General features: G+C 36.1%; 1 protein-coding gene across 7 annotated transcripts in view; it reads left to right on the plus strand.

Moving 5' to 3' along the window:
* CHD1 (chromodomain helicase DNA binding protein 1) overlaps positions 1-14167 on the plus strand; it is a 62544-nt gene that overhangs the window by 17200 nt on the left and 31177 nt on the right. For all 7 annotated transcript variants that reach the window (XM_055791651.1, XM_055791647.1, XM_055791646.1 and 4 more), the window contains 12 exons: positions 161-365; positions 1969-2073; positions 3370-3437; positions 5820-5969; positions 6264-6562; positions 8065-8290; positions 9136-9236; positions 9492-9670; positions 10594-10721; positions 11301-11517; positions 12132-12221; positions 13086-13276. In XM_055791651.1, the coding sequence (XP_055647626.1) occupies positions 161-365; positions 1969-2073; positions 3370-3437; positions 5820-5969; positions 6264-6562; positions 8065-8290; positions 9136-9236; positions 9492-9670; positions 10594-10721; positions 11301-11517; positions 12132-12221; positions 13086-13276 (1959 nt within the window). The remainder of the gene's footprint in view (positions 1-160; positions 366-1968; positions 2074-3369; positions 3438-5819; positions 5970-6263; positions 6563-8064; positions 8291-9135; positions 9237-9491; positions 9671-10593; positions 10722-11300; positions 11518-12131; positions 12222-13085; positions 13277-14167) is intronic.

Raw genomic sequence — 14167 nt, forward strand, 5'->3', positions numbered from 1 at the left:
CCTTGTTTATTTTTAACATTATTAATCTCAGCTTAAGTGACTGCATCCATTTGTCTGGTCTGACTTAACCATTGAATTATAGGTGAAATCTAAGGCAGCTTTTTTTTTTTAATCTGTTACCTTGGCAGTTGTGTAATATCTTACTAACTTCTCATTGCAGCCGATCAGATGACGATTCCGGGTCAGCATCAGGTTCTGGATCTGGTTCAAGCTCTGGAAGCAGTAGTGACAGAAGCAGCAGCCAGTCAGGCAGCAGTGACTCTGACTCTGGTTCAGAGTCAGGCACTCAGTCAGAATCAGAGTCTGACACATCTAGAGAGAAGAAACAAATTCAAGCTAAACCACCAAAAGTTGATGGATCTGAGGTAAACAAAATATATAAATGAACCCTTCGTGGAGGAAAAAATATTAGAACAATCTTTCTGTGCAGTTAGTTTCAAGAACAGTTTTCATTTAAAACCCCCAAAAAATAGTGAAGTGTTTTTAATTAGATTTTAACTTGCTTGGCTTAGTGAATGCATGTGCTTAGGTGTTTTAAACATGGAGCTAAGTTTATCACGGGTAAGTGCTTGAACTGACACTTATAAAATCCTAACATTTGTAAGTATTTTGAGTTAAATGCTTACCTAAATTGCATTGTGCAGAAGCATACACTAATTTACTGAAACTTCTGGAAGACAAAAAGCACACATAGTGTTTTTATTTCCGAAATTCAACTTTTTATGTTGTTTCTCTAATGCTTAATTTCAATAAATGTATCAATAAATGATCGTGTAAAATTTCAAGCTTACATACAGTTGGCTTCTTTTGTCAGTAAATCAGCTAAAATCAGGAAAAAGTGATGTTTAGAAATCTGTTATATCCAGTAGGCCAAAATTACCTGCACTCTCCTGTGTTGCATGAATTTAGCTGGAGTGGCAGACCATTTTTATGGAAGTGTGCTGTTTCAGCTAGGGTAGAGTTAATTTTCTTCTTAGTGGCTGGTGCAGTGCTGTGCTTTGGATTTGTTGATAACACACTGATGTTTTTACTTTTTGCTAGGTGATGTTTATACCAAGTCCAGGACTTTTTAGTTTCTCAGGCCCTGCCAGCGAGAGGGCTGGAGGGGCACGGGAAATTGGGAGGGGACACAGCCAGGACAGCTGACCTGAACTGGCCAAAAGGGATATTCCATACCATGGGACGTCATGCTCAGTATATAAACTGGGGGGGTGGGGGGGGGGGGGGGGGCGGCGGGGAGTTGGCTGTGGCCTGCCGATTGCTGCCCAGGAACTGTCTGGGTACTGATCAGTGGGTGGTGAGCAACTGTATTGTGCAGCACTTGTTTTCTTTTCTCTCTTCCCTTTGAATTTCATTCCTGTCCCCTTCTCCCTCCTTTTGATTATAATTGTTATTAAGATTATTGTTGTTTTTATTTTATTTCAATTATTTAATTGCTCTCATCTCAACCCTCGAGTTTCACATTCCTTCCTGATTGTCTTCCCCATCCCTCTGAGGGGGCAGGGAGTGAGTGAGCGACTGTGTGTTTCTTAGTTACTGGCTGGGGTTAAACCACAAAGTTAGTCATACATTAGTTACCACAAAAATTGAAGATCATTAAGGAATCTCTGCTATATTTTTGTTCATGTACTTCAGTATTACTGTATGAAACAAAAACATACCAGCACGGTGGTCTGATTGGGTTTATCTGGGTCAGTTTAAAAATCTACTTCATAAATGTTTTACCTTAACAATACCTGCTGTTGTTAAACATGATGTAGAAATTGTCATGGTAATTATTATATAACATTCTGTTCTGCAGAAATCTTAAAAAGCTATCTGATATTAGTGCATGCAGTATTGATTTGTAGTGATAATTTAATTGATAAAATCAATATCAGTGATGCTAACTCAGGAAAAGTAAATATGTAGTAAATTTGAGACACTTCCACTATGTTAACTGACCCTTGCATCACTATTCCTGTTTAGTTCTGGAAGTCTAGTCCAAGTATACTTGCTGTGCAAAGATCGGCAGTACTGAAGAAACAACAGCAACAACAAAAGACAGCCTCATCAGACAGTGGTTCAGAAGAGGTGAATAACATAATTTAGACTTAAGATGTGAATATGCTCTTCTCATTGGCTCATATGTTAGAATAAAATGATGCACAGCCAGGCTGCATTGCCTAAGTGTGTAAAGTCTGTGTTTAGTCTATAAAATTAACGTCAAATAACTGACATTTTTGTATGAAAAGTAAAAATAACTTTAGTTACTTATCTTCAAGTGAGTTGTGCCAAAATTGTAGCACCCTCAGGTATGTGATATTTTTAGGTAGATACTCTGTGAGGTATGGACAAAATTTTCAAGCCACACAGTACTGACTTACATTGTATTTTTGGCTTCTTCAGTTTGGTAAAGACAGTTAAAAATGCTATTAAGATTTTTTTAACTTGTTTCTGTATAAAGGTAGCTGCTGTGGTTTTCAAAAATCCTGTGTGGAGCAGAAAACTACATTTTTGCAGATTTGTAACAGTTACTACAAAAGAATTTTCATGGTTTAAGAATGGCATGTGTATTTTAGGTATTTTAAAACCTGAATTACAGACTAAGGAAATGTTGACTTTGTGCAGTAGGAAGATCTTTTAAGGACACTAGTGACTATGAAATGGATTTTATTTATAAAGCAGTTTGGGTTTTTTTCCCATTACAAAATCTGTGTAGTGTAGTCATACTCCTTTGGTTGGATTTCTGATTTTTGTCTTGTTTAGCAGTTCATCATTAAAACTTAAACACTGAGGTTAATCACTTATCATTAAAACATTAATTTACAGCTGTTGTTTAAGTACTGCTTCTGAAAGATTTTTTCAGCATAAAACTTAATCTAAATTTAAACTTAATCCCAATGAGATTGGTTTTAGGAAATCTAATTTTAAGAGGGTTTTTTCTTTGAGCACAGAGAAAGAAGAAACATTCTATTCTCAAAATTTTCTTAAACTGGTGTTTAAATGTGAAAGCATATGGAAGGTGAGAAAGCCCCTGAGAGTGGGATATTTTATTAGGATATTGATAGAACCATCACCTTGATTAACTTGGCACAACTTAAATCATGACTGTTTTTATGTAGGCACAATGGCGTTTTTTTAAGACTTTTTTTTGTGATGTTCTCTAGAGCTGTGCTAGCACAATGTATTCATAGATGAATAAATACAAAAACAACAGCAGTATTTATCTCATTCTGCATTAACAGCTACATTGTGGGGGATGAAGAGGGTAAAACATGAGCAATATGCCTCCAATTTGAAAGTGGGAGCTGATTTATCTTTTTAGTGTAAGAAGTACTTCATTCTTTTTGTGATAATGAATTGTTGGGTTTTTTTCATCACCTCCAGGACTCATCAAGTAGTGAAGATTCTCCAGATGACTCATCCAGTGAAACCAAGAAGAAAAAACATAAAGAGTAAGATACTTTCCCAAGTAATACCACAAAATTTTTTCATCATAGTGACATATGCTTATAATATGTGCTTCATTTCTCCAGATATGAAAAGTTCAAGTTCCTTTTTAATTCATCTTGATCTCGTATTCCTAATTTTTGAAATGTGTTGGGATGTTTAAAATAAACTCTCAAAGGAACACCTATATCATTAATTTCTGAGCAAAAGTCTGCAGTATTGTTCAAAAACATTCATCATAAATTCATAGAATGGTTTGGGTTGGAAGGGACACCTTTCACTAGACCAGGTTGCTCAAACAGCCCCATCCAATCTGACCTCCAGCACTTCCAGGGATGGGGTATCCACAACTTCTCTGGGCAACCTGTTCCAGTGCCTCACAACCTTTACAGTAAAGAATTTTTTCCTAATGTCTAATCTAAATCTACCCTCTTAATTTAAAACTATTACCTGTTGTCCTGTTGCTAGAGGCTCTACTAAAAAGTCATCGGTGTTTTTATTTTTAAAAGACTTTGTTGCAGTTTATTTTTGAGCTGAAGGCCCTCCCTAAAAGTTCTTGTAGAAATCGGAAACCATTTAAGTAGGTTGTCGTACAACAAATTTAAATCAGAATCCCTTAGATAATGCCAAATTATTTTGGGTGGGGTTTTTTTGCTTTTTTTCCCCCCCTTGGACATAGTAATTAACTTTATTTACTAACAAAGAACTGCAAATAAACTCCTTCTAAATGATAAAAAGGTTTGTGAGAAGGATTATATGTTGTTATTGTGGCAGTGAGAGTCAGTGACTAGTGTTTTTGTGAGTGGTGTGTAGAAATTGATCAGTTCTATCATTCATTTTTTCCAAGTTCATGAATCACCTCCAGTGTTCAGGGTTGTCAATATATCTTAAAGAAATGGTAGATAAAAAAAAAGAAAAAGGTGGGGGTGCAAAAGAAAAAAGTGCCATGCAAAGTGGTACTTTGCTAGCAATGAGCTGTTAATCAGAGTCTTTTGTTAAGAATTCGATTGCATCTAATAGCATACTCCATTACAGAAAGATATTTAAGTTTAGGAATCCATAACCAAAGTACTTCATATATCCAGTGCATGAATTTTTGTCCTATGGCTCTTTGGAACAAGTATGTCTGCAGTTGTTACCTGACATGCAATTCAGAGATTGCTCAATATGTAACTTGGTACATGATCAAGCCTTAGAGGCTGGTGCTTTATATCTGTTTTTCATAATTCCAAATTAATACAGGTGATGGATTTATGTTAGTATTTTTTTAATTTACTGTTTGCAGAAGAATTATATTAGTAAGATGTTCTGTACCATTCACCACGTGCTGTCTGTATGATAGATACATGTATGTTAGTTTTGGATGACTGGAACAATGGAAATGTCGTTTCCTCCATGACCCAACGTCCTGAAAGACAGAAAAGAGAGAAGAAGAGAGGAATCAAAGCAATGTTTCCTAGACCTTCTGATTGTAAATTTAAGGAATAGATTTCTTGGTAATATTCCAGCTTTGAATATTACTACTGCTCTGGTGCCTTGGTCACCCAGACCTAAACCTGGTGTTAGTATAAAGACTTACAGATGTTTCAGTAACGCATACCGGACTTACTTTTTTCCCTTTCTTTTTTGTGAAGCTATTAAGTTTGCCTATATAAAGTCAGAGTTTGAGGCAAGATACTGTTCATCAGTGGTTACATCTTTCCTGTTGCAAAGTAGAAGATCTCAGTGAAGCAGGAACAAGGAGATCCTGCTGCTCAGTCACAAGTGTCTTACTCATAGTACCTTGCCTGGTTGTGAAACACTGATTTTGGAGCTTAGTGGGAGGGAGCTGTTGGGAGCCAGTGCCACTCACAGGTTGCTGTAACTCAAGTTTTTCTGGACGTTTGTCAAATCTGCGTCTATTGTTTTTTGTTTCCTATGCCAGAGTTGCTGGCTCTTCACATGGGCCACAGGGACTATAGGCATTAGACAACATGGGTCTCTCCGGAATATAACATGACAGGGCTTTATGATATGATCATGTGTAAGTTCTGATAAATATGTATCTTTCAAGTTAGACTTGTTAAATGCTTTGGTTTCTTAATGTCCTATTAACTGATTTCTTCATGCTGAAATTTAAATAGCAATCCAGGTTTTGGGGGTTTTTTTTGATTTGAAATCTACCTCTTGATAACAGAAAACTTTGTCCAACTCCCTTTGAAGCCATTGGGCATTTTTATTTACCTGTTATTCATTGATGACAGTTTTCTGTATCATCAACTGAAATAACTTTTACAAGATTTTTATTTCTGTGAATGTTGAAATCACAGCAGATATGCTGTGGATGAATAGCTGATTTGGAAACAAACAACAATGTACGTTACTCTTTTGTCTTTCAATATGTACAGTGAAGACTGGCAAATGTCGGGATCAGGGTCAGTATCGGGAACTGGTTCCGATTCTGAATCAGAGGAAGATAGGGACAAAAGCAGTTGTGAAGAGAGTGAATCTGACTATGAGCCAAAAAACAAGGTCAAAAGCCGTAAACCTCCAAGCAGGTAAGAAGTCATGCATTTGGATCCTCTGGTACTATTTCTAATAAGCAATTGAGTATTTACTATCACTATATATGTGATTGAAAATATCAATGCTTATTAAAAAGAATAGTTTTTTTTAAAGCTACGTAAGGTGTTAATTTAGTGATGCTTTCTCGTGAATACCTTTTCCTGTCTGCTTTAACTGAAAGTGGAGTAACTGAGCATTCATGAAATATGTATTCAGAAAGCAATACAGAAGATATAGTTGTCCCTGTTGAAACATCATTGTTGTGTCATACTTGTTGTGTCTTAAAGAATTAAGCCAAAAAGTGGGAAAAAGAATGCAGGACCAAAAAAGAGGCAACTTGATTCATCAGAGGATGATGAGGAGGAAGAGGAGGAGGATGATGATGATGATGATGATGATGATGATTATGATAAGAGGGGAGCTCGTCGCCAGGCAACAGTCAATATTAGTTACAAAGAAGCTGAAGAAACCAAGACAGATTCTGATGATTTGCTGGAAGTTTGTGGAGAAGATGTCCCACAACCTGAAGAAGATGAATTTGAAACTATAGAGAAGTTCATGGATAGTCGAGTTGGCCGAAAAGGAGGTTCTTTTTTTTAATTTTTCTTTTTTTTTTTTGTGTGTGTGTGTTCTTAAGATCCTGGAGTGCATTATAGTGCAACATCAGCAAATGTTCTCAGCTGTAGGTAACCTGTGAGGTTTATAAAGAGCAATACTTCTAAAGTTACCAAAAAGTCATCTTGTTTCATCTTTCATATTAATAAGGATGTTCCTTTCTAAAGTCCCTTCTAAGTGTTGTAAAGTAGAATGTAGAATTGCATACCCAAGTAGAAAATAAAAATTAAGTGGAAGATAGATCTGTATTGCATAAATGCATACCATATTGTTACGGCACTGTTTGCACAGATTAGTGATACTTTATAGGTATAAAATACAGTGGAGTGGAGAAGGTGGACTAGATAGGAGAGCTGACTAGTAACCTGAACCTTGAAAGATGGTGGTGTCAAGGCTGGACCACTGAGATTATGATTTCAGTTACTGCTTTACAGATTGTCTCAGACAGTGCAATGACTACAAAATGCATTTAACATTTCAGTGGTGCATTTGCATGTGAACTCTTAAAAGTAGTTTGTGAATAGCGGTAGGCATGTCATATTTCCAGTAGCAATGGGATGCAGTGTCTAGCAGTTCTGCTTATGTGTTTGAGTCTGCAAATGAGGATTCTAATGAGAAAAATAAACACACTTAAAAAAACCCACCCAAACGGTATGCCCCTTGCACTTCAGAGCTACCCTTCCTCATTATTTATACCTAATGTCTAAACATTCTGACCCATCTCAGAACTTGTGCTCTTCTTCCTCTCAACTTTCTTCTCCATGCTGTCCTGAATTCTAGTGTATCCTGCTCCAATACGTAGTGTGTTGTGGTCAGAGTCTTTGGAACTGAGCTTCCTGCCCAGATGATGTTGTTTTTGCTGTTGCCGCTCTCAGTGGCTTTATCTGCCCCCAGCAGCTTGCTGGGCTCATTTTCTTACCTGCCTGTCCTCACAGAAATGAGCCTGTTTCCCACTGCTAGTATGCTTCAGCTGTGATACAGGCTGCACTTAATTAACTTTTTTTCTGGTTAATATAACAAAGGCAGAAAAAGTAGTAAAACATGTATAGGAAGAAATATATTTGTAGTATCCCTAGTAGTAAGTTATTGATGTGTCAAGACTGACCAAGCATAATGTCAGATGTCTTTTGTATGCTCAGAAATGAGAGTAATGCAACAGAAGACAACAAGCAGCATTAGTGGATCATTTACTGGTGAAGACTTTAAAAACTAGAAATGCAACCAGAGTTCTCATGTGGAAGGATAAGATCTTGTAGGTTAGGTGCAGAAGCTTTGGTTGCTTTTTCTCATTGTCTTTTAACTACTTATGCATGTGTTAACATATCTACATAACTGCTCAAATAAGAGTAATGACAAGAGATCTGTAGACAGTAGTCGAAAGTAGCAGTAATTGCTTTCTACACTACATTTCTTACTGGTTAACTTCCAACAATGCACACTTAATTAAGGCTTACGATGTCGTTTCTTTCTCAGCCACGGGTGCTGCAACCACCATCTATGCAGTTGAGGCAGATGGTGACCCAAATGCTGGGTTTGAAAAGTCAAAGGAGCCAGGAGAAATACAGTATCTTATTAAATGGAAAGGTTGGTCACATATCCATAACACTTGGGAAACTGAGGAAACTCTGAAGCAACAAAATGTTAAAGGAATGAAGAAGCTGGACAACTATAAGAAAAAGGATCAGGAAACAAAACGATGGTGAATATTTTTATGTAGACTTCCATGATACTTAGTTTGTAACAATGTAGGTGTTCTGTTGTGTTTCTGAGACCTGTTACCTGTTTTTGAGGGCATAATTTCAAGCCTCTACGCAACAGTAAGACAAAAGCTTTAAAAGTTGAAGCTTCCTTAAATTGTTCATCTAAGATAATCGTCTGAACCTGAGTTTAGTGTGTGTTATAAATGGAGTTTTGTCAAGATGGGTAGTGTTTAAATAATAAATTTTACCTTTTACTAATTTTGTTGTTACAGTTTGATCAGAGTTCTTCAGGAACTGCTGCAGAGGTGAATGTTTTCTTGATGCATTAGCCATTTGAGATTACTTTGAAGAATTCAGTTTTCTTGGCTTAAACCTGAGGTTCAAGCCTGAGAACAAAAACCTGAAGAAACATACATTTTAAAGTCACCTTTTCAGTGTTCAGTTTTATTAGTATGTTTAGTATAATCAATGCATACTGGTGGAATTTTTAGCAACTTAATTATAGGGATTCTAATAGTGAGCCACGCTGAATACTGTTCCATGAAAAATTTCTGTAAAGTGCACTACTTATTGTTGAGAATAGGTATGCTGAATTAGCTGTATGATTAGTACTACCTGTAGCCATAGTAATTGTGTCTCTTGATAAGCATTCTCAGTCATTTACGATGAAGAACCTAGGCCAGATTCAACAATTTTGTAGTAGGAATTTCTATGTTGTCCCTTAAAAGAAGCTCTCTAAGCAACATTCTTGTGATGCTTCCATTTGGAGCTTTAGAGTTGCCAAATTTTCTTAATTTTAGAACTATGAAGTGTAGTAAGTGTTGTAAATTAATTCCCATTACAGGCTGAAAAATGCTTCTCCAGAAGATGTGGAATATTATAACTGCCAGCAGGAGCTTACAGATGATCTCCATAAACAATATCAGATAGTGGAAAGAATAATTGGTATGTTACAAACTTGCAGACAGAAAACTGTTGAGAATTCTGCATGTTCACTGCGTGTATGTTGCATTTGTAGCTAGGAAACTTGGAATGTAAGTATCACTAACTTTTCAATCTAAAACAAAACTTCAGGTAAAGAGAAAAGTTGTTGGGTCTGAGCTGTGCAGCTAGCTTATGTTGTCTTATTACCCAAAATGAGTGTGTTCATAAGATACAGAAGTAAAATGCTGATCAGACATCTCTGGTGCGTTTCTGCAGCTCATTCAAATCAGAAATCAGCAGCTGGTTATCCAGACTACTATTGTAAATGGCAAGGTCTGCCTTATTCAGAATGTAGCTGGGAAGATGGGGCTCTCATTGCCAAAAAGTTTCAGGCACGCATTGATGAGTACTTTAGCAGAAATCAGTCCAAGACCACTCCCTTTAAGGATTGCAAGGTGAGTATGTAATTTGCAATGGATTTAAAATGAGTTGTACTGTGTCTGGCTGGGATGGAGTTTATTTTCTTCATAGCAGCCTGTATGGCCTGTGTTTTACATTTCCGACCTAAACAGTGTTGGCAACATGTGAGATATTCCATGCCATTTAATTCAATGCTCAGCAATAAAACTGGGTGGGCTGAGCAGGGGCTTTGAAGGTGGCTGTTGCTTGGACACTTGCTGGTCATCAGTCTGCTGGTAAATTGACGTGTCAGTCCCTTTCTGTCACTTTTGTGTTGGTTTTTTTTTTTTTTTGGTTGTGGGGTTTTGTTTTGATTGGTTGGGTTTTTTACTTCACCCAATAGGCTGTTTATTTTGACCCACAAGTTTTTCTCACTTTCACTCTTTCAGTTCTCTCCCGTGTCCCACTGGGATGGGGAGTGAGTAAGCAACTGGATGGCAGCTTAGCTGCTGGCCAGGTTCAAGCCACCACATCAGTAGTGATAGTTAAAATGTGAAAGTCTTATATGAATTCAGACAGGTGATATATATTATGAAATATTTTTTGAAGGTTGTTCAGAATATTAATAAATATATATAGTAATATATATGGAAAATATCACTACTAAGAGTAGGTTTTTGTAGATACCAGTCCCCTACATTTTTACTGGCTTTCAAAGATGGGCTTGTTTAGTATTGTAGTTTATTTTAAAAGTAAAGTCTTGAGTGAGGCAATGTCACTCCTATTATGAAATTTATATTAGCAATCAAACTAATTTCAACTTGGAAATTGCTTGTGTTTTTATATGGCCTAGTTTTCGTTGATTCGTGAAGAGTAGACTTGTGACCCAGCAGATCCCTACTGCTTTTTTTTTTCTGTAGGAAGACATTTTGGTAACTTCAGTCAGTAGTAGGACTGATGATCAATTTGCTTCTGACAGGTTCTAAAACAGAGGCCAAGGTTTGTTGCATTAAAGAAGCAACCATCCTACATTGGAGGACATGAAAGTTTGGAGTTAAGAGATTATCAGTTAAATGGTTTGAATTGGCTTGCTCACTCATGGTGCAAGTAAGTACAGTCTGAAATAAGTTTTTCTGTGTGTAAACTGTAAGTATTTGTAAAAGTTTGAAATAGATTTTTCTGTATTTTGTTTTGAAGGTAGAGGGTTTCATAAAGTAAGCTCAAAGTAGAGGTCTGAGGGGAGTGCTTTTGGTCTAAGTAGTACCAAAGCTTATAATTTTCGTGGCTGTTCTCAAAAAACAGCTAAGCTTTTTGTTGCTTTGCTTTCAATTTCATGTAGAGGTAAGTCATATTTTTGAACAACAAACCTAATAACATTCAGGCCAGAAAACCCAAACTCTTCTGAAATGTCAACGTAAATGTTACACTTCTAAAAGTAAGACTCATTAGGAATGCTTGCAACTTTTTTGTTAATCTTGTTAATTTAATTGAAGTAGGGGTGGGCAATTGGAAATTGTTTTTATTGAAAAACAAAGGAAATACATTTCTTCAAGATGTATAGTTTCAAAATTTTGAAAACTTGTATGAATGGTCTTTATGCTCAAAATATAATTTTTCTTCTCCAATGCCTCTCCCTCATTACATATCCCCTAAATCTAATTTTTTTTTTTATTATTTTATTTTTAGAGGGAATAGCTGTATTCTTGCGGATGAAATGGGTCTGGGTAAAACAATACAAACAATTTCTTTTCTGAACTACCTGTTTCATGAACATCAGTTGTATGGGCCTTTCTTGCTGGTTGTGCCACTTTCTACCTTGACATCTTGGCAAAGAGAGATTCAAACTTGGGCTCCTCAGATGAATTCTGTAGTTTACTTAGGAGATATAACTAGCAGAAACATGGTAAGTATTTCTCTCCATCATTGGAAAGGCCTTTAGATAAACAAGACTCACTTCATATTCCTTTCCTCTGCTAATCTCCAATATTTTGGTTAGGACTGAGCAAATACTTCCTGAAACACTATGTATTTAAGATGCAAATTGAAAGCTTAGATTTTCATCTGATAAAAGTGTGTGTGGAAGATGTCATTTCTGCTTAATAGTGAACAGGATTAAAAATTTGGTCTTGCATTTGAAAACAAATTATCTTCTGTCATGATTATTTAGGTGTATATAGTAAAAATAAATAGGTAAGCAAGCCAGTCATGATTTCCTGAAAGATTATTGGTTTGTTTTCTTAATGTGTGTTCTGAATGTTAGTAAGCTTATCCATTAAAGTAAAAAATGTTTTGTAGAAGTTCTTTGCTGTTTATTCAGAAGTCTAAGCAAAATATTTGTGGAGTGCTTAGACAGGTGGGAAGTTCAGTCTTGTGTATGTTAATATGTTGTGCTTCTCTTTTGTGATCATATTATTGTATGTCATTAAACATTAACATTGCTGCAGTACTTAAATTCATCCCAGTCTGCGAGACTGTTTTTTTTTCTTTGACTTATAGTTCATTTGATTCTTTTTGTAGATAAGAACTCATGAATGGATGCATCCACAAACCAAACGATTAAAATTTAACATACTTCTAACAACCTATGAAATTTTGCTGAAGGATAAGGTAATCGCACTTCAAGGAGATAAAAATCATTTCGCCAGTGTAAAACTGTCTTTCGACTTGCATGTACTTGGTTGTGGGCCATTAAATTTATGGAAGTTGTAACAGCTTTTCTTCTGGAACTGTGACAGTGCATGGTTTAGGTTTGGTTTTTTTGTGTGTGTGTGTGGTTTTTTTGTTTTATTTTTTTAAGCACCTCTACATTTTCTATATGTGTGGTGAGGCTTTCAGCCTTTTTCCATTTCTTTAAGTGAGTAACACTTCTTTTTCTCCAGTTTGCTTGGGATTCTCATTATTGTAATTATCTCCCATCTTAAAGAGCTCTACTTCTTTGCAGACCACCATCAATAAACTGAAAAGAACCTAACCCCAAACATGATACAGAACTCTGAAATCCCATATAGTTTTCCTTTATTATTGTGCATACAGTAGTACGTGTACATATATTAATGCTGTCTTCATAGTGGTGGTACACAGAGTTATTGTTGAGCCTTCTAATGCTAAATGGAAATTTTTATAGATCGTCAGGACACAGAACATTTTTGGTTTGTTTGGTTGTACATGCTGGGAAGAAGAGACCGATAGTGATTTTTTTTTTCTTTTTGTTACGTAAAATCAATGTGGGTCAGACTTTTGGCCATTTTTTTTTCCTTTTAAACTTAATTTATGCTTTCTTAGGATGCTTGCTTAGCCCTTCATTGAATCTGACAAATGTAAAATCCATAATTATTATGAAAACATATAGCAGTCCGTATGTTATTAAAACAAACCAGGAAGTGATGGTGTTTATAGCTTGATTATAAAATGTGGGAAGATATGCAATGTGTTTATTTGTATAATGTTCCCCATCTCCTCCATTTCTTTAAGTCATTCCTTGGTGGTCTGAATTGGGCATTCATAGGAGTTGATGAAGCTCATCGTTTAAAAAATGACGACTCTCTTCTGTACAAGACTTTAATAGACTTTAAGTCTAACCATCGTCTTCTTATTACTGGAACCCCTCTGCAAAACTCTCTCAAAGAGCTCTGGTCTTTGTTGCACTTCATCATGCCAGAAAAGTAAGGAATTTTACATGACTCATTTTAACATTTTTTTTGGTCAGGTTTATTATGGTGAAATAGTGTAGTGATTTGAGAATCAATAGAAGTAGAGGATCATACTGAAAGGTAATTTAAATATTCTATATAAAGTAGATGCATGTATTTTTTTCATGCTGCTTCTGATAAATAACACTGGTAGCAACTTTTTCTATTTTAGCAACTCATAAAAATTATGGATTGGTGTATGGTTCAGAACCTGGACCAAAAGCTTCATCTTAGCCTAAGAGGAAAAAAGCACGGATTTACTCTTGGGAAATAGAATGGCAAATGTTCTGTTAATACTGTTACTGAAAACAACTTTGTACCAAGATGCCCAGTATCCTGTAGCTCAGTCAGATATCTGGTTTTCCTATATGGTTTGCATGCAGTAAGCTTACTGCATTGACCTTATCTTTTATGACCTCTGTTTCTATGTAAGATAAAATAGAGCTCATGTGTGGAAAGCACATTCCTGTCAGACATATTGTAGGTGTCAAGCGCTGTAGCTCTAGTTTGAGCTATGGATTGTACTGACTTCTTCAGAACCTTATGAGCAAAGACACTGTGGTCTAGTACCCATTCTTCATTGAATCATAGTCTGTTCTTCGAGGCTGTTAGCGCAGAGGTTAGTTATGCTTCTGCTAGACCATAGAAGCTGCAAAACATACATTAAGTAGTTGCTTATTCTCTTGCACCCTTTCCAACCACACAGCTGGGGTTTTTTTGCGCTGCTCTTGATAAATGTAATAATGGAAGTTCTGCAACCATCTAAGTGATATCCTTGTGGAAGAAGAGAAATGTTGGGTTTCAGCTGGGGAGGTTAAAATTCAGTAGTTTTCATTCTGTAAATGTTTTTGGAAAATTCCGTTC

The sequence above is a fragment of the Falco peregrinus genome, chromosome Z (genome assembly GCF_023634155.1).
Source record: "Falco peregrinus isolate bFalPer1 chromosome Z, bFalPer1.pri, whole genome shotgun sequence".
NCBI lineage: Eukaryota > Metazoa > Chordata > Aves > Falconiformes > Falconidae > Falco > Falco peregrinus.